Source organism: Acanthopagrus latus, chromosome 5 (genome assembly GCF_904848185.1).
Source record: "Acanthopagrus latus isolate v.2019 chromosome 5, fAcaLat1.1, whole genome shotgun sequence".
NCBI lineage: Eukaryota > Metazoa > Chordata > Actinopteri > Spariformes > Sparidae > Acanthopagrus > Acanthopagrus latus.
In genome coordinates, this window is record NC_051043.1 from 30,837,086 (window position 1) to 30,855,490 (window position 18,405).

General features: G+C 44.6%; 1 protein-coding gene across 5 annotated transcripts in view; it reads right to left on the reverse strand.

Annotated features, from left to right (window-relative positions):
- Positions 1-17,848, reverse strand: part of LOC119020213 — an 18,924-nt gene extending 1,076 nt beyond the window's left edge. Inside the window, exons 1-7 of one of the 5 annotated variants that reach the window (XM_037099458.1) lie at positions 17,832-17,848; positions 17,667-17,750; positions 15,974-16,056; positions 14,547-14,649; positions 14,019-14,063; positions 13,630-13,720; positions 5,971-12,752 (exon numbers count right to left, since the gene is read on the reverse strand). In XM_037099458.1, the coding sequence (XP_036955353.1) occupies positions 6,267-12,752; positions 13,630-13,720; positions 14,019-14,063; positions 14,547-14,649; positions 15,974-16,052 (6,804 nt within the window). In that variant the 5' untranslated portion in view covers positions 16,053-16,056; positions 17,667-17,750; positions 17,832-17,848 and the 3' untranslated portion in view covers positions 5,971-6,266. The other 4 variants (XM_037099457.1, XR_005075243.1, XR_005075242.1 and 1 more) reach the window with 4 other exon arrangements.
- Between the last annotated feature and the right edge of the window lie 557 nt (positions 17,849-18,405).

Genomic DNA, 18,405 nt, shown 5'->3' on the forward strand with positions numbered 1-18,405 from the left:
AGGAAGAGGAGGAGGAGGAAGAGGAGGAGGAAGAGGAAGAGGAGGAAGAGGAGGAGGAGGAAGAGGAGGAGGAAGAGGAGGAGGAAGAGGAAGAGGAGGAAGAGGAGGAGGAGGAAGAGGAGGAGGAAGAGGAGGAGGAGGAAGAGGAGGAGGAAGAGGAGGAGGAGGAAGAGGAGGAGGAGGAAGAGGAAGAGGTCTCTCTCTCTCTGCTTCATTATCAGCTCTAAAAATACCACTTGGTTGCCACAGCAACGGACTGAGGGGCTTCAGTGTTCCCGTGACGACCACCAAGAGGGGAGTTTGTGTGTGTGTGTGTGTGTGTGTGTGTGTGATGGCCTCATGTTAACACCATCATCAGGTGGAGCTCTGATCAGCTGATCTGCTTCAGCCTCCATCACTGACACCTTCTCATGTTATAGATCAGCCATCTTAGCCCCGCCCCCATAGAAGCGCCACACCCAGCCCTGCCCCCAACATAGCCCCTCCCCCTTTCTAGCCCCACCCCCATCCGTTACCTCATGCAGCTTGGAGCATGTGTCAGCCTACCAGCCTGCAGGAGGCTGGATCACGTCTGGTAGCTACAGTCTCCTGGTGTGATGCTTCCTCTGGAGGTCACACTGGAAATGAACTGCCGGTGCTAACATGACTGACAGAGGATCATAAGAACTGAAGCGTTAGCTCAGTAGCTGTTAGCTTGCTGGGCTGAAGAATGATAGCATTGTTATCAGTACTCACTTCATAATGTTGCTAACCTGAAAGCTACACTTTACCTATGGCTCTAAGTTTCCATAATTCACTCATGTTAACGTGACAGCTGGCCGTCAGATGCTCCATGAGCATACAAACAGAAGGTCAGCCGCTCAGCAGGTCGACCGGATGAAAACCTCTCAGACTTTTTTCACCTTCAGTTTCATCCTGTCAGTCAACATACTGATCACTGAGTTCTCCCATCATCAGCTCTCAGGAGGCGGCTGTAGACCGGCAGCCAGTTAAACTTCCCCAGCAGAAGGTAACATGGAGGAATGGCCCCCATCAACAACCAATCAGCTGGTTTGAGTTTGTTTGAATAAACTTTATTAGTCCGACTCAGAGTGACATCACCACTCACCTCTCTGTGCTCTTCTTCGTTGGTTCCTTCTTCCTTTTTCTTCCTCTGTGGTGTGGCTCCACCTCTCCTTGTCTCTGACAGCAGCTGATCAGAAGGAAACAAATTGATCAGTAATGAGCTGATCATGAGCAGCTGCTCAGGGTTGATGTATTGATCATTGATCACAGTGATCAGGTGCAGACGCTCTCCTCCTGCTGAGGGTTACCTGGTGAAGTGGAGGTTGATGTGAGGAGCAGCGGTGGAGGTGGAGTGCTCAGAGGGAGGCGTCCCGTCTTCCATCAGGTCCTCATCAGGCGCTGTGGGGGCGGAGCTACAGCGACCTTCAGACTGAGAGTCAACAGATGAACTCCAGCTGTTGATTTATTTAAAGCTGCACTGATGTTCACTCTGAGCTCATCGACTACCAGCTGTCAGATGGTGTGTTTACACATCATCATCTTTATCATCATCATTATTGTTATTATGGTTACTATCATTATTATTATCATTGATCAGTGATCAGAACTGTGTGTGAACATTACATAACTCCTCTGAACTCTACAGATGAAGAGGGTCAAACATAAACTCAGATATCAGCATGAACCTTCTTTGATTTCTGACATTAAGTTAATTATTTCTAGTTTTGCAAGTTTTCTGATGTTTTATGTTTGAATCAGTGAATGATGAACGCCGTCTGGAAGAGAACATAGAGACGACTGAAACTGTCAGACTGCTGAAGTGAAGCCATGATTTTAAAGGAATGGATTGTAAACTTTTATCTCAACATTTTGAGACAAAAAGTGTTTTTAACTCTCAGATATCTCTGTGAAACTTCACCAGCTGATTACTGACATGAAGACAGATATTCTTTTATTTAACTTTTCTGATGTTTCATGTTGAAATATTCAAATGAGGCCAGCTAAATCATAAATGTCCAAAACAGAAATGTGAACCAAAATAAAGACTTTCTTTTCTGAAAGAAGACATGTTATAACTACAACACTGCTGACTACAATACCCACAATCCTCTGCTGAGACTCCAGTCCGACCCAAAGCAGAGAAGATGAAGTTGATGTGGAGCCAAATATCGATCCAACAACACAGACCGGCTTATGAAATCTGTCCAGCGGAGGCAGATATCTGCTTCTTTTATGTTTGTTATTGAGTCCTAAAAGTTAAGATAAAATAAAAGAATAATGTGTTTTTATGTTTTAAGCTCCAGAATCTTCAGTGTTTCTAATAAAATCAACTTGTTTCAATGAGAATTAGTTGTTTGTGTTTTAAAAGAAGAAACTTGTGCAGCACAGTGACAATATTTAAACCACAGTCTGTTAAATGACATCATGTCTGTTGTCAGATTAAAATGTTCCGTCAACAGTCTGTAGTGTCATAATTCATGTTCCTGAGCTGAACGCACTTTAAAGCTTCTGATAAGTTTGATGAATATTCAACTTGTTCAAACTGTCCAAGAAGAAAAACAAATCCGACAGTTTGTTCTGTACTCAGCTGTTACGTGACTCCAGTCATTCTGCTGCAGCGTGATCAATCCAGCTGCTCAATCTAAAACCAATATTTGCTCTTCAGTAAATGTTGATCAACTGTCAGACCTTCACCTGAGATCACCTGCAGAGCTGATGTCAGCTCACAGTCACTCCAGGTCATACTGAGAATCAGCCTGCAGAGATAATCTGACCTGAGAGACGCTTCACTTCAAAATAAAAGCCCTCAGGTGTTTGGTTCACTTCCTGTTGTTACATCAGTGTCTGATGAAGTTTTCATTCATCGTTTATTTATGGACCAGGAGACTCAGTTGTAATCATCGCTCTTAATGTGAAATCCACAGGAAGTAACTACAAAGTATAGAATCTAAATTGTGCCTTATACTGTTAATATTACTGCAGATTTCCCTGTTGATGGACGAATAAAAGATTATCTTATCTTATTACGAGTGCAGGGTCATTACCAAGATACCAAAATGGCGGCGCGTCCAGACGCAGCGACCTGGTGCTCGTCCAGTTTTGAGGAATACTTTTATGTTTTTTTTTCATGTACATTAGTGGCTGCTTATGTACAGTACAGCACTATTATCTCTGCATGGACAGTTACAACTGGGACTACAAACCCCTCAGAGATCCGGTGTTCTTCCCCAGCTCATCACCCCCCCACTAAGATGGTGCAGGTGACAGTGGCACAGAAAGCAGAAGAGGGGCCGGGGGGGCTTCAAGCTAAGCTAAAGGCTAACCCCCATAAACCGGCCATTCCAAACCTCTTTCTCGCAAATAACAAAATGGATGGGTTGTAACTGCAGATTACTTCACACAGGTTAAACCAGTGTGTGATGGTAACAACAGAGACTTGGCTGGACCAGTACACCCCAGATGCTGCGATCGCACTAGCCGGCTGCGCCGTCTCCCAAGCGGACAGGACCGCTAACTGCAGTAAGAGAAGAGGAGGAGGACTTTGTATATACGTGAACGAGAGCTGGTGAACAAACGCCACTGTCAAAGACACTCACTGCTCTCCGGACATAGAGTGTCATCACGTTACAGACCTGGGGAGTTTACATCGGTCACTATCACATCTGTTTACTTACCTCCGCAAGCTAACATCAGGTTAACCTTGGAGAAGCTATACCTCTCCATTAGCCAACACCAGTCGGCCCACCCAGACAGCATTGTGATAGCGGCAGGAGACTTCCCAACAAGGGAAAGTAACACTCTACTGCGACATTCCCAAAACATATAAAGCCAGCCCACTGCCACATCTGGGACTCTCGATCATCTGTCACTGTCTTTGATCCCAGCATATAAAACTCTTACAAAGACAAAGACCACCTATGAAGACAGTCAAAGTATGGACTGAGGAAGCTAGCTGAGCCCTGCAGGACTGCTTTGAGGACACAGACTGGGATGTTTTTGCTGAGGAGAAAGACCTGGAGGGACACATGTCTGCTGTCCATTCAAACATAAACTTCTGTGCCGAGACTGTCTCAGAGACAAAAAACTGTTAAAGTGCTTCCCAACCGGAGACCATGGATCAACAGCAGGGTGAAGACCCTGCTCAGGACATGGGATTCTGAGTTTAAGTCTGGGGACCTGCAGGCCTACAAGCAAGCACTGAGGAGAGGCATCAATGAGGCCAAACGCAGGTACAAGCAGGGCATAGAAGAACACTTCAGCAGCAACAACTCCAGAAGCGTGTAGCAGAGGAAAAGACTCTGACCGGCTACAAGGACAGCTACACTGAGCCTACACACATCCAGCTCTACCAGGGAAGGTCAGCGCCATTCAGCTGGACCAACATGAGGTCAGATCCATCCTGCATAGAGTCAACGTGAGGAAAGCAGCTGGTCCAGATGGAGTCACTGGCTGGATTCTCAAGGCCTGTGCAGACCAGCTAGCAGAGGTTTTCACCACCATCTTTAACCTCTCGCTTCAACAATCTGCAGTCTTTACCTGCCTGAGGTCAGCCACCATCATCCCAGTCCAAAGAAAGGTACAGTGCCTTCATGACTATTGCCCAGTTAGCTCTCACCCCCATAATCACCACATGTTTTGAGAGACTCATCTTCTCTCACATCAAATCTGCCATCCCTGCTGACCTGGACCAGCACCAGTTTGTTATCTAGCAAACAGTTCGACAGACGATGCTGTCAGCACAGCACTCCGTACAGCCCTTACACACCTGGATCAGCCCAACACGTATGAAAGAGATGTTTGTGGACTTCAGGTCAGGATTTAACATGGTCATCCCTCATAAACTAATCCACAAACTGAGCAACCTGCAGTTCGCTGCGCACCTGGATACTGGACTTCCTCAGCAACAGACCACAAAACATCATGATTGGAGGCTGCACATCATCCACTCTCATCCTGAACACTTGCACACCACAGGGTTGTGTCCTCAGCCCCCTCCTCTTCACTCACGACTGCTCCCCCATCCACCCCACCAACACCAACGTCAAATTTGCTGATGACACGATCATCATAGGACTGATAACAAATAGCAACAAGTCAGCCTACAGGGAGGAGATTCAGCATCTGACAGAATGGTGTTCGGACAATAACCTGGATTTAAACACCTTGAAAACCAAGGAACTGATTGTGGATTTCCTGAAATCCAAATGCACAGAGCTCTCTGCTCTCTACATGGAGAGGCGGTAGAGAGGGTGGAGAGCTTTAAGTTCCTTGGGGTTCACATCTCTGCCGATCTCACCTGGACCACACACATCTGTCATCAGGTGGGGACGGCCCAACAGAGACTATACTTCCTCAGGAAGCTCAAGCACGTTCACCTCCCTCAACACCTGTTGACCAACTTCTATCAGTCAGTGATGGAAAACCTACTGAAAAGCTGCTGTACAATGTGGTTCAGAGGACAGGACGGACCTGCAGCGAGTGGTGAGGGCAGCGTGTCATGAGGACGACACCACCCCCTCTTAGAGACATTTACACTGGCCAACTCCTGAAGAAGGCCAGCTGTACTGTTAAGGACCCGACTCACCCCGGACCTTACCTGTTCTCCCCCTACCCTCTGGGAAGAGGTATAGATCTATAGATCTAAAACAAACAGACTGAAGAACAGTTTCTTCCAGCAAGCAGTGAAATGCACTAATTATTTTACTACCAGATCTGGTGCTGTTGGGTTGTTTGCTTGTCCTTTGTGTTGCAGATGCCCAGCAGGAGGGGTTCAGGCACCTGGGCCCAGTGTTCCCAGTACTATAAGAGCACAACTCACTAGGCTCTGCGAGAGAAAACCTCTTCAACCTTCTTCAAGGTCACCCAAAGAGTATATATATATATATATATATATATATATATATATATATATATATATATATATATATATATATATATATATATATATATATATACACACACCACATTCCATGCTTTTTGCTTTTATGAGGCCGTTTTGGTGCATGGGCAGCCATTTTAATTTTATTCAAAAACTCACTTCCTGTTTGAACATTTTTTGTGAGGGAAATGTTCCCATCATCTAGTTTCCAAATCATACAAACTACAAGTGAACAAACCAGATTAATGAAGATGAAACAAGAATCAACCGAATGCAGATACTGTGTCTTTACTTTCAGCTGCAGCGACACATCTCATCACATCATGGAAACTGACTGCATGAACATTTGTCTGCTTGTTGTCGTCCCGTTAAAACTGATTCTCTACATCTTCAGTTTGACGCTTGTTCTTCTGGCACTTCTCAGCAGCTGGTCCAGTGACACCACCATCCGTCCAGAAACCAACTTCAAGTGACCACATTCATCATCATCATCATTGGTCCAGCCCTCCAGAGTCACTTTAACACTAGTTTGGTTCTCTCCATCAAAAGTCAGAACAACCCGTTCAGATAATATTTGACGTTTAATTTCTGGTCGTGACCATGAACTCATGTACAGGACGTCTGTGACGTTGTCCTTTGCACAGTTGTTAATGGTGACTGAACCATTCTGGAAGGCCAACATGTAAATGTCACTTCCATCCCCCCCGACCAGGTAGTCGCCACCTGTGGACACCAAGATGTCATCGCCGTCTGAGCCTTTGAGAAGAGAACTCTCATATCCAGATACCAGGATATCAGAGTACACAGTGCCAACGACCATCTCCACATCCTTCAACACGTCTCCCTCAGCATCAGCGTAGCGGCCTTGTCCAGTCAGCAGGTTAACATAAACCCCTTCACCGGTGTCATGATCGCCTCGGTACAGGACTGTGTCTCTGCTGGAACCTCCATCCACGAGATCCGCCCCTGGTCCAGGAATGAAGACATCCCGGCCTGAGCCTCCCATCATGGTATCATTTCCATCCTCGCCATAAAGAGTGTCGTCTCCCAAGTCACCAATGAGCATGTCGTTTCCGTTCCCTCCCATCAGTGTGTCGTCTCCTTCACCTCCCTCCAAGACGTCATCCTTCCAGCCACCGACCAGAGCATTGTCTCGTGCGTTACCCAATATGTAGTTGGACTGGGAGGGGCAGCCTTGTACCGTCAGAACGGTTGACAGATTTCCCTGAGAGTTGAGGTCCAGTCGGCAGTCAGCCTGTTTTAGAGTCACTTTGAAAGCTTCAACTTGAAACAAAGATGAGTTTTCTTGTTTCAGTTTAAATTTCACACCATCAGAGCTCTGAAACTCTATGTGCCGATGTTTGTCACCTTCACAGTAGTTGAGCAGACTGAATTCTAAACGTTGCCCTTTAGTCACAATCATCACAACCAGATCTTCTGACCATGATGAGACTGTGACTTGGCTGCCATCAAGGAAATCCATGTCAACCAACACGGTATCAATAATCTGATCTTCTGCAAAGTTATCAATTATGAGATGGGTGCCCTGTCCATATCCATGTTTGATTATGTACTTGTCTTTTCCTTCTCCTCCAAACATCAGTCCACCTCCAGTGTGAGGATCAAGCACATTCTCATTTCTGTTCCCCTCCATGATGTCAAAACCAGAGGAGCCATACATTTCTTTCACTGAGTCACTCGTCATCACTTTGCCTTCAAAGTCACAGAACATTCTGCCAAATGAATTTTTGTCCTTATATGTGAAGCACCCTACTACCACTTCTGCAATAATCAATTCATCAGTTTCTTCAACAGTCAGTTCCTTGATGGATTGAAGTGGTTCAGGTGTTTGGTTGCGGTAATCCAGGATTAAAGGTGACATTAAAGTATCTCCACAGCTGCTGATGTTGGGATTCAGTCCAGCTGTGACTCCGTCACTGGTCTGAATCTGCAGGTGCTGATAACTCTTTGAATCAAACCAGTTCTGTAGAATAACATTTCTTCTGCCGTGTACTGAGATGATGATGCTCTGCCCCTCACAGGAACATGTAATATGCTGGTACTGTTGTTTCAGGAAGAGGATGTCCAAGGCTCGATCTGGTGATTGATTGTTGATAGTTTTGACTCCTTCTCCTGGTGTGATAACGTACCAGTCCACTCCTCCTCGACCCTGGAGGAAATCATTTCCGCTTCCTGGGACGAGAACGTTGTGTTCTTTGTTCCCTCTGATGACATCATCAAACTTTGACCCGCGAACCTCCGTCACCTGGTTCAAAGCCTCGTCCTCCTGAAGGTCGACCACCTGCGCAGATGGAGAGCTGCTGTAGTCAATTCTGTGACTTCTTATACACCTGATGAATGGGTCACTCTGCTGGCAGTCAGCTTTGTTATCTGAGATTGTGAAAGTGATAAAATCCTTCGTGATAACAAGCAAGTGTCTGTCTGCTGGTGACCTGAACCAGTTCACTAAAGTCACATGGATGTTGTTGTCGAGAGCGTTCAGAACAACATTATCACCTTCTGCTTTGACTTTGAAGGTGTGAAGATTTGCTTCTATTATAGCCAGGTCTGTTTTAGTGTCAATGGAGTAATTTTCAATCCAGACTGAGGACTGTTGTCGGTCTTTCACCATGTAAATGTCTTCTCCTTCACCACCAACCAAACGATCTTGACCTCCTCCTCCATCCATCAGATTCTTCTCTCCGTTCCCAATGAGCACATCATTGTATCGAGACCCAAATATGTTTATAACTGTTCTGAAAAGTGGCTGTGATGTGTCCACAGTTTGACCTCGTGTCTTAAGCATTGATTTGTTGATTCCTCTGGCCACCAGCTGAACAGAAGGACCCACAGAGGAGGAAACCTCAAACAAGACTCCGTCTCCTGACATCATGTTCATGTGACGATATGCTTCCCCTAAAAACCATCCTTCCACAATCACAGTGTGACTGCCCTCATACATTAACACGAGGTCATCTACAGATTTAGACACAGAAATGTGACTGTAATCTGCACTGAAGTGAAGAGTGTCGAGGCCTTTGGAGGGATCGTAGTTGTTAATGATTGTTTTCCCTCCATCTTCAGGGATGATGTATGTGTCTTTTCCATCAGAGCCTTGAACATAACTCCTCTGTGGACCGAGGAAGAACATGTCATCACCTGCTTCACCATAAAGTTCATAATAGTAACTCAACATGACTTCAATCATATGTTGGTCCGCTGCTTTCTGACTGGCAAAGAAGTGATTGGAGTCTCTGTTTCCCTTGTATCTCCCGTACCTTGAGTTTGACAGAGCTTTATAACCTGAGACCACTGTCACAGAGCCGGCTGGAATGAATATGAGCACCTTCTTCTGCAGCGTCTTGTGCTCGAGTTGATGGGACTCTCCCAGGCCAAGAATGATATCTTTGCTTCCATGTGAATCAATGCTCCAACACCTCCTCCCAGCATCCTCATCACTGGAAACGAAATAGTCCATGCAGAGCTCAGACTGACCCTGGTCAGCGAGGCAGAACTGAATACCTCCTCCATTCCAGGAAGAGTCACCACTACTAAAATCAATGGCACCGCTTCCATCTGGCTCCGTGGTGACTCTGTAATATTTCCGATAGTCTGATATCCGTGCAACAAGTCTGTGTCCCTCCTCAATTTCTTCATGACGGTCGTTGTAAAAAAATTCTGCCACCTGAATCTCAAACTGCCCAATCCCCTCCACAATGCCAATAAAGGCAGCACCCAGTCGCTCCAGAGCTCCAGCATTCTTCGGGAGGCTGTTCAGTTCATTATGTACGCTCATATAAACATCATCAAAGAGCATCCGGACTGCTGACAGAGCCAGGTTTACAGGCGCTATGAACGGCATCAGTTCAGGCAGAGCAATTTCAACAAGATCCAAACCAACCATGAAACCATCTAATCCAGCATCGATGTATCCCAGAGTGTCACCTCTCCTTATATCTTCTTCAATATTGTATATCCCAAATCCAATTCCCACCACTGGTATAACTGCCATGGTCCCCTTCATCGCAGGACTTTTCATCAATGCTTGGACGACTCTTGTCTCTGAGCTCAGAGCTGTTTTTGCGATGAGAGGTGTTGTAATGGCTGCCACTCCATGAGCCGTTTGCAGAGCTCCTGCCACTCCATGTATGGTGTCACCCTGTTCAAAAGCCTGAGCAGTTCCTTTCAGCCCCAGCATGAGGCCCAGCGCCCCCATAGCAGTCCCACTGCGCTCCACATACTTGCTGACTTGATGGGAGGAGGCTGGATGATGACTCTCCAGCTCATGAACCGCTGAGTCAATCTTCTTCAACATCTTTTCATTGTAGCTTTGAGTCTCTGGCGATAACTCAACCCTAAACTCAAAAGGTTGAGCATCAGCAGCCTCAGACACAAGCTGACATACGAACTGTCCGTCCTCCATCTTGGCACTGCCCTCCTGGAGGCGCAGTCCTCCCAGAGCTTCACCATATTTTGCTTTTATCTGACTGTAGATCTGATCAGCAACTGACGATCTCAACCTGGAGTAATATGAGTCCAGTTTGAAAGAATTTTCCAACTCTGTGGCAGATTTTAGGTCCTGAGTCGTTATGCGGCCGTCATTGTAGCCTCCTAATGAGCCTGATGCTTGAGGTTCACTTAATGTGCTTTTGAAAGTTTGGTAATTGTTGATAATGCTTTGGTGTTCATTTGAATTACTTTTAAATATATTGTAATTTTCTGCAATGTTCAATACTTTGGACAGGGTACTTTCTCCATCAATCTGATTCCATGACTTGTAATGGTTGACTTCTTTTTTTAGGACTTCGTTAAGAGAATTAATTAAGTTTGGCTCAGTTTCAGGTGGACGATTATTTAGTTTGCTGGAATCTTTAGATGTTGCAGAGCCACTAAATCCACGTCTGCTTGGATCAATCCAACTTCTTCCTCTTGCCATTGGATGTTCTTCAAAAAAAAACTCCAATCCTTTCTGTTTGATGTTGTTGTCGTCGCTGTTATCGGTCAGGTCCAGGGCCATGAGAACCTCAGGAAATGTCCGGAAGTTCCTGGCAGATTCGCATATAACTGATGCAGTGAAGTAAGAGGTGCACCAGGCCTCAGTTGGTAATGGAAGTTTACTTCTGTGTTCTCCACGAAAAATATCTTTCACATATTCAACATAGACTTCTTCTGGGTTATTTACAGGGTTGATATTTTTATCACGAATTCCATTTTTCATGTCTGGGTATTTTTCTTTGCCTAGCTGTTCCTCAATACAGCCCTTTATGTCATTCATTTTCTGATCATCTCCTATTTGGTTGTTGTTGAGCTTTTTTCCAACTGGATATACATACAGAGTTTGAGGATCAACAGCATATATCCAGTCTTTGACCATCAGGTATGTGACCTGATTCTCTCCAGTCTTTGCATAGTGGCGGATGATACTTCTGACATCTTTTCCTGATTTGATCTCGTAACACTTGGAGAGAATGTACTTTAGTTCCTGCTCGTTATTGATCCACTCTATCTTCTTATCATTATCAGTGTGTTTGCCTATTACGTAATGCTCTCGTATTTGCTGTACATTGTTGACTCTGACTCTTTCTGGACGGGGCAGGTCATCATGAAATAATCCCCATGACAGAGCTTCAAGCTCCTCACAAGCATTTTGGTCCAAATTCTTCAAAATATTCTGATCAATGAATCTCTGTGGTTTCTCTGGCCAGCTGTCTCTGTAGGCCAGAAAACGTTTTCTTGGCCATTTGTTTATCAGAAAATTTCTTTCATTAGTAAAAACGGCCTTTCCTTTACTGCCGGGCTCATTTCTAATAATGACGTTTCCGTTCCTGTCGAGGGTTGCCACCACTTTCTTGCTGTCATCTTTATGAAGCCATCTCAGCCCTCCAGTAGAGATCTCCTGTGTGATTTTCTCTCCCGTGTGTCGGACCTGCATCACAGCATTCCTGACATGCAGCTCTGTCGTGATGCCGGCGGTCTCATGGAGCTCCGTCAGCAGCGTTTCAACAAACCTTTCATCTGATCCGACATCACAGGCCACCACACTTGTTGTCTTGATTTCATCTGAGACCCTGTCGGTCTGTTGGATGATTTTGGAGACTTGGTCTGCTTTGTATCCGGCCAGTCTCATCTCTCCGGACTTTTCTCTTGTGCCATGTCCCACCAGCACCAGTCTGCTGTCCCCTGTCAGAGGCACGGACTCACCGTGGATCAGTTTGGGGTTTCGGTTTTCGTCAAGAACGTAGACAGAGCTAACTGTTGGATGTTTCTCGTAAAGATACGTGGCAGCACTTCTGACGATAGGGTTGTCTTCCATGATGAGGATCTGCTGGTGGTCATACTGTGTGCTATGATCAACTGGTCTTTGTGGAATTTTGTACCCAGAAACTGAGTCAGGTTGGTTCATGACCTGGTACATCTGGTGACCTTCCTGGTTTGTTTCTAAGACTGATTTGATGCCACGGACCATAAAAATCCGCATGAAGTTATGTTGGAAGTCTGTGGTTGTGTTTCCGGCGAGAGAGAACACCGGTGCTGCCTCCAGTGATGGTTTCAACACCAGCTCTGCAGCCGAGGAGCCGGAGAGGCCAGACATAGTCTGTCCATCTTCTGAAACACGTCCAAATATCTTCACCACCGTGTAGCTGTCTGCTTTTGGTACACATGAGGCATTATGCAGGCAGTCATTGTTGACTATCACTGAGAAATGAGGATCCATGCTGTATTCCTGCTGGACTCCGTCACTGGTTGACTTCTCTTTGTCAGTCATGAGCAGAAGCTTTTGGCTGTAGCCGTGCGAGATCTCCGAAGCACTTAGCAGCCGATCTTGTATCTTCTGTTCATCAATCGCTCCCAGGAAGTTTTCAAAGTCCTGGAAAACAATTTTAAAAAAACATTTGAATAGAAAAACACAGCAGATAATCAGGTGATCAACCTGGTATCACACCAAACCATGTCAGCTTCAAGTCTTCCTCACTGTCAAGTTAGACGTAACTTTCAAAATAAAGGCACAAAAACTACTTAGGTTGAGAACAGATCATGGTTCCACTTAAAAAACGATGGTGCAGGGTAAAGGACAAAATTGATACTACTGAGAAGTTGGGAGAGGCTTCATCATTTTCCTGGTCAACTACTGATCAGGCCAACGACAAGCCGGCAGAAGGAGGAAAATGAGGATCCAGCAGAGGGATGTGACTTCAATCTGGCAGCAAAATACAAAAGAGGAAGAAGAAAGTCGAATCACGAGCCACATCTGTATTCTTCAGCTACCTAGTCATGTAGGTTACCAGCCGAGGAGAGCTAGCCGAGCCGGTGGGTTGTGAGGTTTAACACACGAGTTACAACCTTTGTTTAATGAAGAGTTACCAGTGCTGGCTTGTCATTGGCCAGATCAGTAACCATGTTCAACAAGGCTGAAGCCTCTGGCAGCTTCTCAGTAGTATTGATGTTACAGCTGAGAGATTGGGCTGGATAAACATACACATATACAGATGCTGATGTATATTACTGTATTACAGATAAATGAAAGTATGAATGTTCAGATTAACAGAGTAACAATGATTGATTTTCTTTACATCACTGAGTTATGAGACATTATATTGTTGAACTGTAGTTCTACTAATTATATTTTGTCTCATTGAATGCATTCCCATATATCAACTATTTTGATAACTTGTATTAATCATGTTGGTTCCAGTTTGGGTTCAGGTTTTTTAAAGTGCTTCACATTTTCTTCAAAATCCACCAACCTGTCCCATCTGAACAGCACATGATGTAAAATCCTGCTCACAGGCCTTCAAACCGTCCTTCAGACTCTTCAGGTTTTGGTCCATGTCCATCCTCAAGAATCAAAGATATTATACAAATTCAGTCAAATCTGAGAAAGACCTGATCAGTGTATCGGCCTCTCCAGCCACACTGGACATTTTTTTTGAAGCATTTAATATTTTCTTTCTTCTGTTTGTGCAGGTCGGTCCACATCAACTCTTTATGATCCCATTCTTATGGGCTTAGGGGATAAATGACCGAATTACATTTTGAACTGTTCCTTTAAAGATTAAACATTTACAAACAAACCTGTGAAAGCAGTTGTACCAAAAACCAAAATTCTTAGCTGAGCATATAAATAGTTTCTTACCTGCTGATGGATCTCTCCACTCTGCCCCCGAGGACGGAAGTGACTCTAAGATGAAACACAGTCCTGCTTATCTTTGCATGTTTCCTTTCCTTTGATTAAAAAGTCACTTTAACAACTAGATGTGGAAAAAGTGTCTAAATTAGCCACAAGTACTGTTAGACCAGCAACTTTATTATTAGAGCTTAGAGCTATTAGTATTATTATCATTATTATTATTATTATTAATGATAATAATAATAACATTATTGGCTGTTTCATGGCTCTTTATTAGATAGGACAGATTGGAGAGGACACAGGAGATGGGACGACCGGCAGCGAGGACGCAGCCTCTGTACATCAGTCTTGTCTCTGGTGGTTTCTATTGTAGTTATTGCGCCTCCAGCCCAAACCTGGTGCTGACTGGCCAGTTGTTAGTTCTGCAGCACTCATTGTACTGATTGCTTTTTCATACAAGAAACAGCTGTTTCATGATGCTGGATGAAGGACTGGACAGATTCAACAGTCTGGACTTGGAGATTAAAAGTTTACCTTTGGTTGAGCCGCTGATGAAACATGTGTTGATGAAGTCCTCTGAGGCGGTGCAGTGCAGTGATGTCATGGCTGAGCTCCTCCCACTCGTCATCTCTCACCGCTGTGATATATATTTTAAAGTTCGTCACCTCCTCGTGCTCACACCAACCGACTGACTTCTTTAAAATGTGACTTCAGCTGCTCTAACTCTAACCCTGGACAAACAACATGAGTTGCTACTCTGTCTGTGATATTCAACCATACGCTGATGATACTGTGACTTATTCTTCCAATAACAGTCTCATTCATTCAGTTTGAATTACAGGCTTTGCTGAAAAGTCTTACAGTGTGTTGTTTTGTATTGGATCTGTTTCAGGAAGCGGTGCAGCGATCTCGACTGTCAGTCGGATATCAATTGAAAAATGATGACGATCTCGTCCTTCAAAATCAAAAGGTGGACTCGAGGATTTAGCCACGCCCCCAGTGTCACACCTGGCAGGTGTGCCAAGAGGGAAAAAACACACAGAGCATTTCATACCACGGTGAATGGATTCACACTGCATCCGGTGCTGCAGTATGAAGGCAGTCTGGTGTGGCTGCAGAGGTGAGTGCCAAAAAAGAGACGAAGTCCACATTTGGTGAAACGCAGCCTGATGTCACGATGCTGCGGCCAATCACATCAGCTGAATATCAGGCTATGACTGAAGCCACAGTGGAGTGTGAACTCATGTGTCGTGTGTTTAAAAGACATCTGTGGCAGAGGCAGAACCGGAGATCATAAACAGAGTGGAATGGGTCGGTACCAGGACGTGTTTGTGGAGGTGAGTGATCAGGAGAGCAGCGCCAGGTGAGTGATTGACAGAGCTGCACCTGGTTACTGATCACTGTCTCCCTTTATACGCTGTGCTGGACCTCAGATGGAGGATGCATGGGAGATGGTCAGGAAAGCAGACGGGGATCTGCAGGACGAGATGCTCGAGCTGCGTTCGGTCCCCTCGTCTGTATTATTCTGTATTTGGTGGTTTTGAGCAATAAAAGAAGCTTAAACCCAGAACTGTGTTTGGTGCGTGCGAAGAGAACTCACAGTAGCCCTTAAAACACTACGGTGTTATTTAGCATGAATAAAAACTACAGAGCGAACACAGCAAACATTTCTGTGTAGTTTCACCTTCACTTCAGTTCAGTCTTGTGCTCAGTTTAAAACACACAGTAATGACTTTACTGTTATTCTCAATCTGCTGATGAGGAAAAACAATCACTAGTAGATTTGGCATGCTAGTAGCACAACAACATAGCAGCTTCGCCCTTCAGCAAACTGATCAGTGGAGGTTCCAAACAAGTCACACACACGGACCATGGAGTGACACTCCCACGCTGCATCAACCTGGGGTGTTTTCTATGAGAGTCAACAGCCTGAATCTGTTAAAAGGTGAAACATCTCTTACCAAACGGTTCAGTGAGGCTGAGGAGGCTGAAGAGGATCACAATCCTCAGTTTCCTCCAGCTCTTCATCCACCCTGCCATCGCACTGCAAAATGTGACACAGAGATGAAAACAAATGAAATCATGAAGCAGAAACACATCCAGCCTCTAGTCATGAACTCGGCCAGATCCAAACAGGTTTCAGTCTCGTCCATCGAAGGCAGATTTGACCAACCATCATGGGACGAGGCAGATCACCATGACTGCTGCAGAGTAACGCTGGTTTCTCAGTAAGGATGATTATTGGACAGGTTGAGGGTGAAGGCTGTGAGCTGAAGTACTGCAGGGGTGATGAGGAGCTCGATGGATGACGCTGACCAATCACAACTCAGGAAACACTGGCAGTCCAGTGCAGCATTCATCTGTCTGACCCTGAACAGCTCTTCCCATGTCAACACATGTACCGTGCATATTGACATGCTTTTCTCTAGATTATTTAGAAATGATGAACATGTGAACAGTTGTGTGAGTGTCAGCTGTCATGTGAATACAAGATTTAAATGTTGAATTAAAAGCTTTCATTAACATTTGGCTGTTTTTCACACTTCTCAATCTTAGATTTATGAATCTTGACTCTTGCAGTCGTTGGTTTTTCTTTCTCTCACTGTCATTATTGTGACCTAACTGGCACAAATCCTTGTGTGTGAAAACCTGCTTGGCAATATACAGATTTTTTTTGCTGAAAAGTCAGATTTCATCTTTATCTGGGATTTTTAGTGTAAATCAAATGTGACAGCTATCCTGGCTCTGAGAAACAGGTCACTGATCAACATGTTGTATACATCTTCATTTTACAGCTATGTAGATGTTTGTAGTCACCAGCAGGCCGACTCACCAACAGCTGGCACATTATATTCACAGTAGATTCACTGTAGTGTTCTGTCATTATTTTAGTAATTATTCAGATGAAATTCACAGTAATATATTGTGTTTCAACAGTAACCTCAACACTGTTTCACTGTGGAAATACGGTGTAATGATGTAAAACGACGCTATATTACTTTAATGATCACCTGTAAATACTGTAAATATACACATTTACATACAATTAAAATATACAGCGATATACTGTAATTATGTTAAACAACCATGTTGCTTTTTAGCCTGTTGTTAGCCTGTTAGCATGTGTGCCTTGTAGTACAAGTAGCATTGTACTGCTCAGTCGCTGTACGCTGCTGGACCATAATAACAGTATTTTCTTGTATTGAACAATTTTTTATTCAGAATGTTGCTGAAATTCAAATTCACAGCAGTGAATATTCTAAAGTCATACCCATCACGCATCATAAAATTAATAATTGCAGTATTTTACTGTCAGAATTTACAGTGGAAACCTGCTGTTGGTCAACAGTGTGATGTTTTGGTCATGGCATGTTTTAACCGTTTTAAATGATCGATCTGCTGTTTTAAAGATCCAAACACACAGAAAAACTTTATCAACAACAAACAAACAAACAAACAAATGCTGACAGGACAGTGAGGCAACGTTCAAAACTGGAGGCAGCAGTCAAACAGGCTGGAAACACTCTGAGGACTCGTGAACTGATGAGCAACAAGCTGACAGGAAAACACAAAGACAGGAAGAAAACAACGACCAACACATGAGGAGTGAGCCTTCAAAATAAAACAGGAAATTATTGTGACATCACCACTCACCTCTCTGTGCTCTTCTTCGTTGGTTCCTTCTTCCTTTTTCTTCCTCTGTGGTGTGGCTCCACCTCTTCTTGTCTCTGACAGCAGCTGATCAGAAGGAAACAAAATGATCAGTAATGAGCTGATCATGAGCAGCTGCTCAGGGTTGATGTATTGATCATTAATCACAGTGATCAGGTGCAGACGCTCTCCTCCTGCTGAGGGTTACCTGGTGAGGTGGAGGTTGATGTGAGGAGCAGCGGTGGAGGTGGATAAGTGCTCACCTCCTGGGGGCGGAGCTACAGCGACCTTCACACTGAGAGTCAACAGCTGAACTCCAGCTGCTGAACACAGAACTGAGACACAAACACTGGAGGAGAAACTCATGAAACTCCACTTCCTTACAGCTGTTTGTCCAAGTTAGAACATCTGCTTCTGTCTCCACAAACACGGCGGGAAAATGTCCTTTGAATCCACTGAAATATCAGATTTTGTTGCCACCAGCTGGAAAATAACCAGTGATGTCATATTTCCAAATGTGAAACACAGTGTTGAACAGGGGTCTCTGGCTTGGCAGGCTAAACAATGTTAGCTAAACATGTAGTCCAACTTTTCACTTCCATTAGATGTTTAAACAGAGCTGTGTCATGCTCATCGAGCAGTTAGCTTAGCATGTGACAGTGATGTCGTCTGTCTTCAGTTAGCTAAAAGCAGACGTCATCGCTACACGACTCTGGACGTTCACACACGTGACAGACTTCCA